We start from the raw sequence: 18808 nt of genomic DNA, 5'->3' as shown, positions 1-18808 counted from the left end.
CATATAACCTCTCCCTATAACTCCTCCTATTACTCTATATAACCTCTACCTATAACTCCTCCTATTACTCCATATTACCATTCTCTATAACTCCTCCTATTACTCCATATAACCTCTACCTTTTACTCCTCTTATTATTCTATATAATCTACCCCTATAACTCCTATTACTCTATATAATCTCTCCCTATAACTCCTCCTATTACTCCATATAATTTCTTTCTATAACTCCTTCTATTACGCCACATAACATCTCCCTATAACGCCTCCTATTACTCCATATACCCTCTTTCTATAACTCCTATTACTCCATATAAGCTCTCCCTATAACTCCTCCTATTACTCCATATAACCTCTCCCTATAACTCCTCCTATTACTCCATATACCCTCTATCTATAACTCCTCATATTACTCTGTATAACCTCTCTCTATAACTCCCCCTATTACTCCATATAACCTCTCTCTATAACTCCTCCTATTACTCCATATAACCTCTCTCTATAACTCCTCTTATTACTCCATGTAACCTCTCACTATAACTCCTCCTATTACTCCATATAACCGCTCACTATAACTCCCGTATTACTCCATATAACCTCTCCCTATTACTCCTCCTATTACTCCCTATAACCTCTCTATAACTCCTCCTATTACTCCATATAGCCTCTCCCTATAACTCCTCCTATTACTCCATATGACCTCTCCCTATAACTCCTCCTATTACTCCATATAACCACTCTCTATAACTCCTCCTATTACTCCATATAACCTCTCCCTATAACTCCTCCTATTACTCCCTATAGCCTCTCTCTATAACTCCTCCTATTACTCCATATAACCTCTCCCTATAACTCCTCCTATTACTCCATATAACCTCTCCCTATAACTCCTCCTATTACTCCATATAACCTCTCCCTATAACTCCTCCTATTACTCCATATAACCTTTCAAGATAACTTATTTTGTTGCTCTATATAATCTATTTTTATAACTAGAAATAAACAGTATGAAGCCAACAACAGTTCAGTTTTACGGTAACAGATAGAACAGAAATTTGTTTTCCTACCTGTCATTGTCAACATGCGTGATGGAAATTCGAGGAGGTATCCGCAAGGGAAGAGTTGTGGGTCTTTGCATGCTGTCATAATCAGGTGACCGAGCCCTTTCCCCTGGTCTCCATGGTGGAACCTGTAGGGTGGAGGAGGGTCGTCTTCGCCTACTGCGGAGGTCGGCACCCAGGGTACTTGAAGAAGTGTAGGATCTGCTGTACCTCCCGGACTCTTCTTTGGATTTCTGTGTGAAGTGAAAAAGCACGTTTTACCTTAAGAGAATAACCTTAAGCAATTTTTTTTTTTTTTTTTTTTAATCAAGCACTTTTATTGTAACACTGTTGGTGGTATTTGCTAACATATCTTGTAGTAAACAGCAGGTGTTTACTCCAAGGATGACGGTCCTGTAAGGCTGTATCCTTTAACCACTATGAAAAAAACTATTCTTGAAAACTTTTACTATAAGACTGAAGAAGGAGTGTCAATGCCAGTCATACAACTTGCATCATCAGTGATATGCCTGGTCACAAAGGTGACATATCATCCCACCATGCTTGTGTTCCAGGTTGTAAGACTGCCTGCAAGTTGGCCAATCAGGGTTATATTTGGCTACAGCCATCCTGTCTGCCTAATGAAATCTTGCCCACAATCTAGTCGTATGTCTATGTGGTTCCACTGTATTTTATCTCTGGTTCCCTCATTCTCCCACCAGATAGTAAGCCCTCAACAACAGGTCCAGTAGTCTCTCTGTAACTATGGTATGTATGCATTACTTTACGCAATGATTTCCACTGTTAACTTACTTGCAACTTGTGTAATATGTAAAGTGAAATATAAATTATTTGCACATTATAGAATTAAAAAAAACTATTATAATATTTCTCAACTTTGGCACTAATGAGAATTATTGACCTGATCATAAAGTATATTCGCCCCTACCATCCGTGTGTGTAACAGTTGTTGTATTTTGTATTTTTTCATACTGCTTCAAAGCTACAGAAAGATCTATTTAATACTTTCTGATTAGTCGATTTCCTCTATGGGTTAATTACTTAAGGGTACAATTTTTACCCCAATATAAATTGTTATTGATTTAATTCAAGACTTACGAAACTGGCAGTTTAAATCACATGAGACATAGCAAACATATCTCGGGGAGGCTAGATTTCTCCGTCTTGCCAGAGTCACCTGAGATTGTATCTATAGAGAACGAGATAAAAATAAAATAACAGAACAACTACATAAATCCCATCACACTGAAATGTATTCCTTCTTTGCGAAAAGTACACTTGGTATTTGTAATGCTTAAATAGATTTGGAGGGAGATTTATCAGAAGAAAAAAAAAACACTTTATTCTGGGGGCCCAGCAGATAAGGACCAGTCAACTTAGAAACCAAAACATGACTCAACAATTAGCACTTTGCTCAAGAGCAGCACCTGTTTTGCCTTGATAACTATCTCCCATAGTGGTTTGTTTATTTATGACTTTTTAAATTAAAATTAAAGGGTGTGGAATTTAAATTGCCTGATGCTGGGATCATGTATCCGGGCAAGCATTTTTCTTTGGATTTTAGCCCTACAGCGGGCAAGCGCCAGGGCAGGTTCGGGGTTAAAAGTGTGAGGTCTATACCTCCAAAAGGTGCATACCTCAGTGGTTGCTCTCTCACAGCCCTGCACTCTCTAGTGAGTCTGAGCGTACTCGTTGTTGCAAACCACATGCTCGGGACTACATCTCCAGGGAATATCGCAACCAACTGGATCACCAGAGATCCAGTAATATCTACCAGAAATGCTAAGCAATAGGGTGAGAGATGCAAAACAGAGCTACGCTACTCTACACTACACAGAGCCAGCACACACCACACATATTGCATACATCCAGCACACACAACATAAACATTGCATACAGACAGCACACACTATGCACTTAAATTGCATACAGACCTAACAGTGGTTATGTTGGGAGGAGTGCCCTGACGCCCTCCAAGAGTAATTACTTAAATAATTTAAGAATAGTTTTACAACTTCCCTGGGGTCCATTGGGTGCCCACTGACGCCACCACCTCTGGAACTAAAAGCTCCAGCAATGAGCTTTAGTTAGCTCCACTGAGCTAAGTTATGCTGTTCTCATTGAGTGTCAGCTGCTCGCCCAGTGAGTGGCTCCCTGCACCGCCTGACTTTACTAAGTGCAGGAGATTCTTAGGGTATAAGGATGTGGTGGCGGTCAGCCAGCGGACCCGGGCAAGTCAAACTGTTCTTAAGAGATGTGTCTAATTACCCTTGGAAACTGTCAGAGCATTATACAGCGGGCTACAGTGTATATGGCACAGCAAATACGAGAGATAGGATAAGCACTAAGAAATCAATTACCGTATATACTCGAGTATAAGCCGACCCAAATATAAGCCGAGGCCCCTAATTTTTCCCCAAAAAACTGGGAAAACTTATTGACTCGAGTATAAGACTAGGGTGGGAAATGCAGCAGCTACTGGTAAATTTCTAAATAAAATTAGATCCTAAAAAAAATATATTAATTGAATATTTATTTACAGTGTGTGTATAATGAATGCAGTGTGTGCGTATGAGTGCAGCGTGTGTGTGTATGAGTGCAGCGTGTGTGTATGAGTGCAGCGTGTGTGTATGAGTGCAGCGTGTGTGTATGAGTGCAGTGTGTGTATGAGTGCAGTGTGTGTGTGTATGAATGCAGTGTGTGTGAGTGCAGTGTGTGTGTATGAGTGCAGTGTGTGTATGAGTGCAGTGTGTGTATGAATGCAGTGTGTGTATGAATGCAGTGTGTGCAGGGCCGGTGCAAGGATATTTGCCCCCCCCATATGTCCTGACCTCCCCTCCTCCTCCCTCAGTGGTCCTTACCTCCCCACCCCCGTGTTCCTTCACCCCCCTCCCCCAGTGGTCCTGACTCACCCCTCCCCTAGTGGTCCTTACTTCCCCCTCCCCTCCCCTAGTGGTCCTTACTTCCCCCTCCCCTCCCCTAGTGGTCCTTACTTCCCCCTCCCCTCCCATAGCGGTCCTTATCCCCCCCTCCCTCCCATAGCGGTCCTTATCCCCCCCCTCCCTCCCATAGCGGTCCTTATCCCCCCCCTCCCTCCCATAGTGGTCCTTATCCCCCCCCCTCCCTCCCATAGCGGTCCTTATCCCCTCCCTCCCTCCCATAGCGGTCCTTATCCCCCCTCCCTCCCATAGTGGTCCTTATCCCCCCCCTCCCTCCCATAGCGGTCCTTATACCCCCCTCCCTCCCATAGTGGTCCTTATCCCACCCCCTCCCTCCCATAGTGGTCCTTATACCCCCCCCCCCCCCTCCCACAGTGGTCCTTATACCCCCTTTTTTTTTTAAATTTTTTTTTTTATTATTATTATTTTTTTTTTAATTATTATTTCTTATTTTATTTATATTTATTTTTCGTCCCCCCTCCCTGCTTGATACATGGCAGGGAGGGGGGCTCTCCTTCCCTGGTGGTCCAGTGGCAGTTCAGTGGGGGGGAGAGGGGGGCTGGCAGAGCTGTAACTTACCTGTTCTGCAGCTCCTGTCAGCTCTCTCCTCCTCCGCGCGGTTTGTGCAGCTCCTTCTATCAGCTCACACTGTAAGTCTCGCGAGAGCCGCGGCTCTCGCGAGACTTACACTGGGAGCTGACCGAGGTGCTGAACGGACGGCGCGGAGGAGGAGAGAGCTGACAGGAGCTGCAGAACAGGTAAGTTACAGCTCTGCCAGCCCCCCTCTCCCCCGGTCTGTATTATGGCAATGCAAATTGCCATAATACAGACTATGACTCGAGTATAAGCCGAGTTGGGGTTTTTCAGCCCAAAAAATGGGCTGAAAAACTCGGCTTATACTCGAGTATATACGGTAATATAAACCATAACTGCAAACACTAAATGTAAGGAATACCCCCAACACCTTACTGACAAGAAGCAAAATGCTTTGAGTTTTCCGTATACACAGACAAGAGGTGATTTGCTTGTACATTATCTGACACTGGGTGTATTTACCCCGAGGCCGACAAGGCATTTGCCTTGGACGGCTATTTCTGGGGGGACGGCAAAAAAAAGCCGCCCCCCAATGCCCTGGCAAATGCCTTGCCAGCCTCTTGTCCTGGGGGGCCCAGGAGCTGGCCAGGTGGCCACCTCAGGGCCCCCCAGGCTAGCAGCAGCGGAACTTTCCGGGCAGGCGGCGAGGGAGCACTGTTTCTCCTGCTCAGCTCCCACAGCACACTGCAGTGATGCCGGAGCCGGGAATATGACGTCATACGAGGCGCACAAGGGAGCTGAACATGACGGTTAGTTCTCCCTCGCCGACTGCAGTGACCGGCCTTCCAACAGCCCAGCAGCCCAGCAGCCCCACTGGACCCCACGGAAAGTGATAATCCACCCCAGTATTACCAAAGGTAAGGAGGCTGGGGGGATTGAATTAAAAAAATGTGAGTGTGTTAGTGTGTGTGTCTGTTAGTGAGTGAGTGTGTGTCTGTTAGTGAATGAATGAGTGTGTGTGTGTGTGTGTGTGTGTCTGTGTGTCTGTTAGTCAGTGAGTGTGTTTCTGTTAGTGAGTGTGTGTGCCTGTTAGTGTGTGTGTGTGTCTCTGTTAGTGAGTGTGTGTGTGTCTGTTAGTGAGTGTGTGTGTTTGGGAGTGGGTTACTATGTGTGTGTCTGTTAGTTTGTGTGTGTCTGTTAGTGAGAGTGTATGCGTGTCTGTTAGTGAATGTGTTTGTCTGCTAGTGACTGTATGTGTCTGTTAGTGAGTGTGTATGTGTATTTAGAAGGCGGGGCGAGGGGGGGGAGGTGAGGCGGGGCAGGAGAGAGGGTGATGTGAAGGGGGCAGAGCAGAGGGGGCAGTGCATGGGGGGGGGCTGAGTTTTGTCATGCCTAGGGTAGCACAAAACCACAAAACACCACTGTATCTGACCATACATTTGTATGGAATCTTGTTAAAAACAGGTTGACGAAAACTAGAGGCACTACACCCCTTTTTTTTTACAATGAGCTGTAATAATACGATGAGCTGTAATAATGCAAAATCCTGTTCTGATATAATACAATGTGATTAAATAATGTGGTGTAATGATACAATAATTTGTAATCAGTAGTAGTAAGAGGATCCAGGCACTCCCAACTTGGCAAAGACCCTTTCAGTGGTCGAAAAGTTGTGGTGTGTCACTTGTCTCAAACACATTTGAAGTTACTTGGAGTGCCTGGATCCTCTTTCTACCACTGATATCTACTTCCTGGGGCTGGTGCTGGCCCTTGGTCCAGTTTAGCACCCGGATCTTCACGTGATCGAAGTGAGGTTCATTTTTTTCACTTTTTGTACACTTTTTTATACAATAAGATTTATTGACACAATATTTTGTAATGATACAATAAGATGTAATGACACAATAAGTTGTAATGACACAACATTTTGTAACTATACAATAAACTGTAAGAATACAACAAAGTGTAGTTGTTTTGGTGCTTGGAGAGTTCTTTTAAAATCTAGAACAATGGATGTTGCTATGTGTCTTTAAAAAGCTTTTACTTGTGTTTCAATGGCTGTTTGTTACGGTTAGTCAAACGAGGCAGAGAAGTCCTTAGTTAAGTAATTCGATTATTTTAACAGGCCCTTATTTTTGTTTAACGGGACACTGTATGCACCCAGACCAGTTCAGTCCATTGAAGTGGTCTGGGTACAAACTCCCTTCACCCTTAACACTGAGCATGTAATTCTTGCAGTTTTTATAAACTGCAATAATTACCTGCTAGGATTAACTCCTCCTCTAGTGGCTGTCTATCAAACAGCCACTAGAGGGACTTCTGGATGCTTAGACGACTTTTGGTCTTTCAAATGACGCTCCAGCGTTGCCGGAATCCCCATAGGAAAGCAATGAATAATGCATTACAATGGGAAGATCCTAATTCTTGTGCATGTGCATCTTGTGCATGTACATTATGTCTCCTCGACGGTAGACGTCGGCAAGGGAGGAGCATGGGCAGAGCTGAGCCATAGCCAAGGGATATCGGCGCTGGACCCAGGTAAGTGACAAAAGGGGCTATTAACCCGTTCTGCACCACAGGGGTGTGCCAAAGCTATAGTGCCAGCAAAACGAGTTTATTTCCTGGCACTATAGTTTCCCTTTAAATTTTAGTTTCACTTGCTTTATGGTTGAGTCTAATTAAGCCTAATTGTGTTATTATTTACAGATCTTGGTTATAGCAACTTATAAGCATGTCCACACTGATGCAGGGTATTTTTGGGTTTACGCCTGAATTGACCGACGTGTCTGCACTGAACATATTGCTGGGCTTTATGCAAATAAAAGCTATGTTTCAGCAAGTAGCCTGTTATTTGTCCATTCTATTTACACTGCTCCACAGCAACGCTCAGGGTATCTCACATTTCTGTTATAGACATCTACAATGCAAGAGGTTGGATCTGTCCCCCGGAGTACCTTTGTAGTCAGTGGTGTCTGAGCACTTTGAGTATATATCTATGCTATGTGTGCAGGTCCGACAGAGGACCATATATATCGATATTGACGCCCTCACAGCCTATTTAAGATCCAGCACTGTTTTTGTAAAAAGGAACCGTCACTTAACAGGATTTAATATTGAAATTATAATGTATTATTATGCTTACTTATCCCATATATTTAACTAATGTGAATTTCTGACGTCTGAAAAAAAAAAAATAAAAAAAAATGAAATCCACGCAGCTGTGTTTATCTCAATCCTGGAACGGAGAGCCCCCATCTTGGCTTCTTGTCAATCACTGTTGTAAGCTCTACTCTTGTCTGCCAATGAGCATAGTATATGGAGGAGGAGAAACGAAAACAATGAAAATCTGTGCCCTGGCCGGATCAGGACTGAACTGGATTGTGATATCAATTACTAAATCAGTAATATATATTTAAAAGAACACAGAGCATCTGATAAAAAAAACTGTAATCCATTGTGCGGCAGTCACCTACTGTAACGTTCACCCTAACACGCAGACAGGACAGAGTAGAGAGAATTGCAATACCGATCCTTATAATGGTCGGATTATGCAAAAAGGGATAGTCAAAACACGAGCCGAGATCAAGGGAAACAGAGAGACGGAATAACGAGAGACAAATATCAGTAACCAGGAAATCCAAATAACAAGTGCAACGCTCAATGGTAAACCAAAGACCACAACAGGGCACTGAGGCAACGGAGAGGTTACTTTATATACACACAGGGTGTGTCTGATTGGCTAACCTCCAATTAGTGTTAACCACAACATGTGGGAGGTGTTTCTTCCCTCCCTTGTGGTCTCTGAGGTCATCACTGTGTGCCGGGTCACATGACCGGGTCTGGCACACATATAATGATGCTGCTCTGGAGCGTGCAGCATAAGAAACACTACCAGTCTGGAGACAGGGACCAGAGCCGCTGGGGCAGGGGACCTGACACCTACAATCCATGTTCCTTTGTGTCATAAATGTTAACTGGACTACTGACGAGATTAGGTAGTGGTCATGGTGCCGGGAGCGCTCTGGTCCTACCCCATTGAAAGTAGTCATACTGGGTTAAAGTAGTTTGACTTCTTCATTTGTGTTTTCTGGGTGCTGTTCCCGACTTCACTACATCAGCCAGACAGCCGAAGATCTATATCTGAGCAAAGGCTTAGCTCATTGGCTGACAGCGATCAACTGACAGTCTGTCAATAAACTAGCCCTGAACTATAGGGCTTAACCCAGGAGAAGGGAGCTGATGTAGTGGAGGTTAGGATGTTGCCCGGCAGGTGTCTGGTAAGAAGTCAAGCTAATCTACCTTGGTTTGACTACTTACAATAAGAGGGGAGGACTAGGGCACTCTTGGTACCATAACAACTACAACACTATGTAGTGGTTATGGAACTTAAAGTGTTTGTTTAACCATTGCCAATCTGGAACTTGCAATGGCAAAAAAGATACCTATGAAGTTCTTGACTTTGGACACACATAGGGAATATATGTTAACATTTAGGTTAAGATTCAACCTGATTCTTTTATTAACCACGTTTTTATCATAGAAGATAAACACGTAACAGTCTGTATTTCTTACATTTCTGGTTAATATGTTCAAAGGCTCTACAACAATGTACATACTTAAGAAGACTCTGCACTCTGTATCGCAGACTTCGGAACATTTGAAATTGCCAAAGTGGAAGCGTTTTATTTTGCGGTGTTTTTGGTAAGACTAACCCGTGGTATTTTAGGCGACTTCCCAACATACCGATTTAGTACAAGACTAAAATATCTTATTTCGAAAGACTACGTAATTTCTAAATATATTTATTGTGATTTAATGACACATTGCTGTGAATTTTACTGCTGTGTAGAGTGCAAAGAGAGAGAGAGAAACTGTCCTTATAGGGAAACCTGATAGAGGGATGTTGGTATCAAAAGAGATATAGAACAGGTATAGTATCCTGTCCCAAGAGGTATAACAAGATCATACTTTAATAGGGTAAATAGACGCCAGTTCTGAGTGATAGTAGGTACTGGTTAACTCTTGGCTGGCAGCCAGACTTACTAGCATAAGACAGAACGGGGCGTGTGGGTAAGGGGGTTGGTGCTATGTTAGTATATATACTAAAATCACATAATACCAAACACATATAGAGATAACACATAGAGAGTAGACAAATAAGTAATAAAACCACCCTGTCCTTGCCCATAGGCTGGTCCAAAATGTTGGTCAGTGGCAATAGGAAGGGGAGGGCGAGTAAGGAGTAGGGGGAGAGGGGGAGAGGGTGAGCGAAGCTAGGTAAAGCAGAAAATGCAGTGCCTAGGAGAGCAAACTTAAATCTAGTGTACTAATAGTGATTGACCACTAGGGGTCGCTCCAGAGTAAGTATCTGGCAAGCCCGCCGGATTGACACAAAAATATATATTCAATGTGGATATATATATCAGTAACGGCTCAAACCAGTTTCTGACAGACACAAGTCGGGTGTAACGAGTCTGTCACTATGGTATTAAGCCTTATACTGACTTGATATCCAGTACTGTGGTTGATTACCACTAGGGGTCGCTCCAGAGTAAGTGTCAAATCTGGTAAGCTTGCCTGGTTGACACAATAGTGTCAAATGTAGATGAATGTACCAGTGACGGCTTAAACCAGTATCGGACAGACCCAAGTAGAATGTAACGAGTTTGTCACCGTGGTACCCTGTTAATCCTATGCGGCATCTGATAATGCTTGTGATTTAACAGGATATTAACAGTGGTTCTATTCACGGGTTTACTTCGTTGACACAATAGTGTCCAATGTTGGTGTGTATACAGGTATAGGCATAGACTAGTATCCGACAGATTGCGGTAAAGTATAACGGGTCTGTCGCTACGGTACTCAGCCTGATGCTGTCCTGATATCCAACATGGGAAATGAAGCAAGACCGTGGTGTGAACTCTTGCAAGTTGTTTGAGTTCAATGTTGGTCCTGTGTGACATCCAACTATGCTCACAATTATCCTAGCAATAGTTAGATTAACAGGTCTGGTTCACATACTAGACAGTCTATACTTTGAAAAACCCGAAAAAGGAATAGTGCCTTCATGGGCACTGGTTATAGTAAAGAGAGTGCCAGGGAGACGGCACAATAGTTAGTAGATAAAAAGAGTTATGTACACTGTGAGATAGTTTGCATGAGTATATACCCAAATCGGTATATAGTTTGCTTTCCGATTGAATAATATCAAAGTGTCAGGTCCCCAAGGTTAATGTATAAACAGTGTCCTCTTCTTAGCAAGATCGGTCAAATCAGCTGTCTATGCTGCCGTAGGGTAATAGAGCCCAAATTACAATGTGACAGGTTCTGGGGACCGATCGTAAGGTATCTAGAGGAGTGAAATCATTTCTCGAGGGTGACGGAAAGCAGGTAACGGTCTGAGGATAATGTCGGTGTAAACCCGACGCGCGTTTCGCCGTGTTTAGCGGCTCGTCAGGGGGAACTGTCTCCCTCCAGTGGTAGAGTTTAAAAATAGAGTGGTAGAGTTTTAAAAATGTGAGTAGCAGAGCAGCTACCTCGCTGCGATCTATTGAAAGTCATCCTGTGAGCCAAGCTTTTGTCTTTTTAATTTTTTTGAACACCACCATTAAATCGTTTTAATACCCTTGTATCAAAAAATCATTCTTCGATAACCTCATTGTATCACTTACTATGAGGTTAAAATATGTCATAATAGGATATTACCTTGGACCGGCATTATTCCTATAACTTCTAAGGAAGAATACCACCACTGATCGCTATAATACCCCTGTATCAAAAGCTCATCCTTTGTAACTTTACTGTATCACCCACCATGTGGATACAATATGTTTAAATATGACATTTCCAAGAGGTGATGTTGAATTTATTAGTCACCACTCATCACCTACTAAGGACTGTATTGCACAAATTGCAATAATATTTTCCGGTAAGGCTTCAATTTCAAAGACTAACCTGTAAACTAATACCAAAAATTAGGGCATATGTACATTATTGTAATTAAAACACAGTGACTTCTTCACATTGTTGACTTCAGTGAGCCACCGTAGCCCCTAATTGTATGGCAGCCGAAAACCTGACCAATCAGCTGTCAGGGCGGTATTTTTAAACTCTACCACTGGAGGGAGACAGTTCCCCCTGACGAGCCGCTAAACACGGCGAAACGCGCGTCGGGTTTACACCGACATTATCCTCAGACCGTTACCTGCTTTCCGTCACCCTCGAGAAATGATTTCACTCCTCTAGATACCTTACGATCGGTCCCCAGAACCTGTCACATTGTAATTTGGGCTCTATTACCCTACGGCAGCATAGACAGCTGATTTGACCGATCTTGCTAAGAAGAGGACACTGTTTATACATTAACCTTGGGGACCTGACACTTTGATATTATTCAATCGGAAAGCAAACTATATACCGATTTGGGTATATACTCATGCAAACTATCTCACAGTGTACATAACTCTTTTTATCTACTAACTATTGTGCCGTCTCCCTGGCACTCTCTTTACTATAACCAGTGCCCATGAAGGCACTATTCCTTTTTCGGGTTTTTCAAAGTATAGACTGTCTAGTATGTGAACCAGACCTGTTAATCTAACTATTGCTAGGATAATTGTGAGCATAGTTGGATGTCACACAGGACCAACATTGAACTCAAACAACTTGCAAGAGTTCACACCACGGTCTTGCTTCATTTCCCATGTTGGATATCAGGACAGCATCAGGCTGAGTACCGTAGCGACAGACCCGTTATACTTTACCGCAATCTGTCGGATACTAGTCTATGCCTATACCTGTATACACACCAACATTGGACACTATTGTGTCAACGAAGTAAACCCGTGAATAGAACCACTGTTAATATCCTGTTAAATCACAAGCATTATCAGATGCCGCATAGGATTAACAGGGTACCTAAATCATGATTAAGAGCTCACACCACGGAATGACTTCACTCCCCGTGTTGGATGTCAAGTCCGTATAAGGCTTAATACCACGGTGACAAACTCGTTACATTCTACTTGGGTCTGTCCGATACTGGTTTAAGCCGTCACTGGTACATTCATCTACATTTGATACAATTGTGTCAACCAGGCAAGCTTACCAGATTTGACACTTACTCTGGAGCGACCCCTAGTGGTAATCAACCACAGTACTGGATATCAAGTCAGTATAAGGCTTAATACCATAGTGACAGACTCGTTACACCCGACTTGTGTCTGTCAGAAACTGGTTTGAGCCGTTACTGATATATATATCCACATTGAATATATATTTTTGTGTCAATCCGGCGGGCTTGCCAGATACTTACTCTGGAGCGACCCCTAGTGGTCAATCACTATTAGTACACTAGATTTAAGTTTGCTCTCCTAGGCACTGCATTTTCTGCTTTACCTAGCTTCGCTCCCCCTCTCCCCCTCTCCCCCTACTCCTTACTCGCCCTCCCCTTCCTATTGCCACTGACCAACATTTTGGACCAGCCTATGGGCAAGGACAGGGTGGTTTTATTACTTATTTGTCTACTCTCTATGTGTTATCTCTATATGTGTTTGGTATTATGTGATTTTAGTATATATACTAACATAGCACCAACCCCCTTACCCACACGCCCCGTTCTGTCTTATGCTAGTAAGTCTGGCTGCCAGCCAAGAGTTAACCAGTACCTACTATCACTCAGAACTGGCGTCTATTTACCCTATTAAAGTATGATCTTGTTATACCTCTTGGGACAGGATACTATACCTGTTCTATATCTCTTTTGATACCAACATCCCTCTATCAGGTTTCCCTATAAGGACAGTTTCTCTCTCTCTCTTTGCACTTTATACTTTGAGGGTTACCCCCTCCCTGTCCGGTCACATTTGACAACGTTATGGGCCAACCCATCTCTCTACTGCTGTGTAGCTCTAATATACACGCAAAAATCTGAAACTCCTAGAAAAGACAGAAACTAGAACAGGAAACTGGGACATATTAAATTCAACCCAAAATAGTCCTTCGAGCAGTGAGACATTTGGGATAGCAGAGTAAAACCCGAGTTTCTCCAGAACACTGCATAGCGGATTTCACAGAACAATTCTATCAATATCGCACTGTACGGTCATGGCCAGTTATGCTGACAAAACATTCATCATGTCCCTCTTCTACATATGCAAGGCAACACTCTACTCTCTCCTCCAGCTCTGCTCCACTCCCACCTTATTGGATTTCTATTTCCTGTCCCATTGTATGTTATACCCCACGTCCTATAGAGTGTAAGCTCGTTTGAGCAGGGACCTCTTCAACCTATTGTTCCTGTAAGCTTTTGTAATTGTCTCGTTTCATGTTAAATCTCCCTCTCCTGTAATATTGTAAAACTCTAAGAAATTTGTTGGTGCTAAATGAATGCCAATAATAATAATAATAATAATCATAATAATAATAATATGCTACATGTTAGTTCCATCAAGAATTGGACTGTGAGTTTGTACTTCCTGTTTTGAATGCAAGCTACAGGAAATCAGCCATTTGTCAGGACAGTATGATGTAAATTGTGCCATGGGGATCATCAAAGCGCCAGCTGTCCGTACTGTCCAGATCACAATCATGACAGGTGGCAAGTATGCAAAATGCACAATGACGTCATGTGAATTAGGAGAACCCCAGCTTACATTATTTAATATCCATTAGTTTGTGCACACATGAATAAATGCTGCCTGGGCTGGTAACTTGTCAAGTACATGAATAGAGTTATTTAATTTACAATGAACCAACTGACAATACAAAATGATTTGTGTCCTTAGAGCGAGTCTGAATCATTGTGGACGGGTGCGCAGGCGAGCGGCGTTGAAGCGGTACCAGACTGTAATTGTGTGAGCTCTCTGAAGGGTACCAATGTATGTACACGACCAAAAAGATGATTGAAGTTTAATTAGAAACAGTAACAGCAATTATTGAGGTGGAAAATGAAACAGTTGTAGCAAAAGGCTAAAGAGACTATAAAATTATAGATTTACATCATCAAAATATATGCACACAAACACTTATGCAGAAATGCATGTACATAATTGAGCAAGTCAACAAAAAGCCCCCAATTTCCCATACAGCAGAAGTGGACCAAGGCTTACTGGCAAGTTAATGTATCATTTTTACTTCCATGATGCTTTGCCAATACACAAGGCACAGGGTCCACGTTTGGATTATATTTTAACTTAAGGAAACCTTAAGCAAATGCATTAAAGCAAAAACAAAGAATATGAAAAGAAGGAAAATCTCAGAGAAACTCAACAGATGCCTCTGGTAAATCACCAGTCGTGTCTCAAAAACGTTTTTGCTCACATGTGCCAGAGAGAACCGTTGCCATTTTTTTAAAATATGCCTAACTTTCTTGGTACAGACGTCGAAGACACGTGTCGTCTGTTCTAACAGGATTTCAGATTTTGCCAATTGGCTTCATATTTGGCCTAAAAGACAAACCTGTGTGCTGCCCCGTCGTCCAGGGCTGTCATCGGGTCAGGTAGTGGAGTTGGACCTCTTTAAAGTGGTTATTGTTTCCCAAATTTGTGAGTCTGTAGGTGTACATGATGCATGATGTCTCATCGTTTAGAAGTTTGAAAAACTGGGGTTTAACAAAATCCAACAAAGTCTGGGGGCAAAGTCAAATTTTGGGATTAGAGTCTAATGCTCTACCATCACTAAATTTCACCAGTCACCCCTAGACATCACAGGATCTTAAGAGTAAAATATCAAAAACCAATGGAAGCTATTACAACACAAACTCCTAGGGAATATAACCGAGATGTATTAGCATCCATCAAACAGAGAAAGGATAATATGCAGAGCCTAATTTTATTTTTAGCCAGCCTTCTGGTCTCATGATTAAATACAGAAGCATCACCATTGGGTCTTACTTTGTCATAGTTGAGGGCAGACATCAAAATGACTAGTTACCAAAGGTCTAGCAGTGTACAACAATAATATTCTAGTCACTGTGAAACCTCTTGATTTGAGAGACAAGATCCTCCATCAAAAAAAACAAAAACATGGAATCAAGAAGACTTGAGAAATGATTTAAGATTCTATATCACCTTGAAACCAGAAAATGAGAGGAAGGGCAAAGTTGTGATTTTCTTAGTCATAGAGATGAGTCCAGAAGATCTCAGGTAAAGCAATATTCATGTCTGTCCTCCATCCTACATTGGAAAGGATGGGGATTTGATTTATACCTCGTTCTCCTACACTTGCTGTAGAGAAAGAGTCGTTTTTAATGTCTATTCAATATTGCATTCATGCTGGGGAGTGTATGAACATCTTTCAAGGTTTTTTTTGGATTGTTTATATTTTTGTCATGTAGCACGCTGTCTGACGGGAGAAGTGAAGCATGATTCAATAGTAGCAGCTGGGAGGTAGATTAGTATTGATTTGGCCCAATCTCTGTTGCCAATTGGTGTTCTAATTGAATCTTTCTAGAACTACTATAGTAAGGTGGGCTGTTTTTTTTTAATTGTTTTTTTGGGGGGGGAGATGGAAAGGGGGGGGGAGTTCATATAGTTATTGGAATGGGTGCTTAATAAAAAGTACATCTAAAGTTTATTTTAAAAATGTTGAATGGAGCCACCTTTTTATGGCTTTGTTTGTCCAGTTTTGTTTTACTTTTACCATTTACCATTTTTAAAATGAAGTCCCCTGACCATTTTGCACCCTTTGGTGCGTGATTTGATTTTAACTTTTAGCACCAAAATCTCTATAATTAATATTTGGGACCTATTTATTTGTCCATTTATATAAATTCTTTTTAACCTGCCTTGACTCTGAATAATCTAGGTATTTTTCAATGTCTTGCACTACTGATAAATTTCTATTTTCGATTCATTGTTACTATTTTTGTTATTCTGTTTAGAACGGAAACTTTGCTAAATAAAGAATGTTTTTTTAAAAATTCTCACTTAAAAAAAGAGGAACAAAATCCAAATCTTTCATTAAAAAGAGTGTAAACAGAAAAAGTGAGTGAACGAGGGATTTATAAAAAAAATGCTGAAGGGCAGAATTGAGTGTTGAGTGGCAACAGGTATAGTGACAGAGTCTGGGGAATTCATGTTGTCTACTAAGCAGATACCTGGAAAATGTGCATAAATGTGACAAGCTGAAATAAATAAAATGTAGTATGTAACTCTAATGAAAGCATTAGAAGGCTTTGCAAGGCATGTTCTCTGGGCAATTGCTGCCTCTTGACTTTAGTTCCACTGAACTGACCAAACCAGGAAGTAACAGGAACGGAGGCTTGATTGACAGCCAGAGGGGTGTAACATTTTAATTTATAAATGTGCCAATTGTTATTGAAATCTGCACTTTTTGTAAAATTAAAATAAGAGGACACACTCTTTACATACAAAGCACTTCAGCAAGCTTTACGTGTGTGGCATATTCCTTTAATGTAAAATACTGAAATAAAAACGTATGCAGGAGCCTACAGTAGTGTGTTAATGAAAATAGCTAATTGGCTTATGAATTCTGTCAGCCATGATTTAAGGCATTCATTAAAGCTTTGCTTTCTCTCGCACCAACTCTTGGATCTGCCTTTTCAAGATGAAGACATTGTAATTTGGCTCATTGGTGATTTTATATTTTGTTTCTTCCCCAAGGGCTTTATTGGCACCCAGGCTATACTAATTCTAGGGTAACAATTTGAGTCTTCATTACATTTCTTTTGGCCATAGGACCTCTGAGGTTTAACTGATGGTTCCTCACAGCACCTGAGACCAATTCATTTCTGTGCTCTACGCAAGCAGTTTTGTGTCCCTCATATTCTTTATTAAAATCTGTTTAATTTGAAACCCTTCGACTTGAGCCAATGTTGCAGAAACGTCAATAGCTCCTCAAATATAACTTGACAAGTACATCACTTTTTGACTTTTATAAACCTAAATCTAAATTATGTCAGGATACAATAAGAAAAAGACACAATTGTAAAGTATAACCAGACATCTAGACAAGGTTAGGACACAAGAACACCAAATATTGATAGAAAGTCGAGGATTCTGGAAGTCATGGAAACTGAAAAATTAACAGGGCTAGACCAGTACTACATCATGTGAAGAAATCATAAAGTTATTTTGTTTATTTTATTTCATTCGGTAGCTGTAACTACCGAACACCGACCACCCTCCTGGCTCATCAACTTCAAAGAGAACAGTCGTTTAAGCCCTCTCCCTGTGTGGCCATGTGGTTGAGAAAACTGCGGCCATCTTGCTTGCACGAAAGGAGGCAGCGGGACTTGGTCGTTGAGTGTCTGGAACTAAAATCGGACACTCAACTTCACGAACACCGGTCCAAACTGTATGAACACCTGCTTCCTTTTCCTGAACAGCTAAGAAAGCGCTGTTCGGTAGTTTTGTTCCCACAAACAAGGGGAACAATCGCTACTATGAGCCAGGGGGAGCAGTTTGTGCATTTATTCGTTTTTTCAGTCTTACCGAACTAGACCGGCAAAACCACCAAAACTTGTGGAACCGTTTTGGGCAGGAGCCTTGTATGTGGCCGGTCACCTAAGACTTCCATGGAATTCGAAAACCCCAGAACTGATCTTGGTGATTTTTGGAAATGTTGGTCACCCAAATCAGGGCTATCAGGGGATATGACTTTTGTGGGAATATTATATGTTATAGGGTACGTTTTAAGTTTTGAGGAAATTGTCATTTTTCTGCCTGGAGATAATTAAGTTATTACTTTATCAAACCCAATTATTTCCAGGTAGAGAAGAGGGGATTGTATGTTTGTATTGGGAGTGTCACAGTTTTCCCCGATATTATTATTGGCTCTATGATTTGTGTTCCTGTGCCCCACAAGGTCCATGTGGGAGGTCCCCTTTCTTGGGGACTTGCATAAAAGCCAATGTGGCACCATTAAAATGCAGTTCTGTGGCACCCTTCATCTAAACTTCGGCTGATATTTGGGTACCTGTCTAATCACTCATGCTCTGGCCGTTCGGGAGGAAACTAACGAACGGGGATAGGAGATACTAGCATTCGTTACACATCACAATAAAACCAAGAATGCAATCCTAGCCACAGCCCTACTTTTGATGGGACACTCCCAATTTCGGGATGCTCTCCCACGGTCTTCGGGACTGTCCCCAGGCTTTACAGCTCTCCCACATCACTAAACACACTGGCTCTGTGACTGCGGGAACCAGAGCCATTATAGGGAGCGCTTCTGCCGCATTCCCTACATGATCCTGAAGGCCAGGCAGTCTGTCAGTGGGTGGGGCATGGGTTGTGTCACTGGTAATGCCCCC

General features: G+C 42.1%; 1 protein-coding gene across 1 annotated transcript in view; it reads right to left on the bottom strand.

The window, feature by feature from the left end:
* PDE4A (phosphodiesterase 4A) overlaps positions 1 to 18808 on the bottom strand; it is a 662166-nt gene that overhangs the window by 546725 nt on the left and 96633 nt on the right. The window contains exon 2 of the mRNA XM_063449472.1: positions 1067 to 1293. Within this exon, the coding sequence (XP_063305542.1) occupies positions 1067 to 1293 (227 nt within the window). The remainder of the gene's footprint in view (positions 1 to 1066; positions 1294 to 18808) is intronic.

The sequence above is a fragment of the Pelobates fuscus genome, chromosome 3, assembly GCF_036172605.1.
Source record: "Pelobates fuscus isolate aPelFus1 chromosome 3, aPelFus1.pri, whole genome shotgun sequence".
NCBI classification, from domain to species: Eukaryota; Metazoa; Chordata; class Amphibia; order Anura; family Pelobatidae; genus Pelobates; species Pelobates fuscus.
The sequence above is the reverse complement of the archived record's forward strand: the minus strand, read 5'-3'. Positions and strand labels throughout refer to the sequence as shown.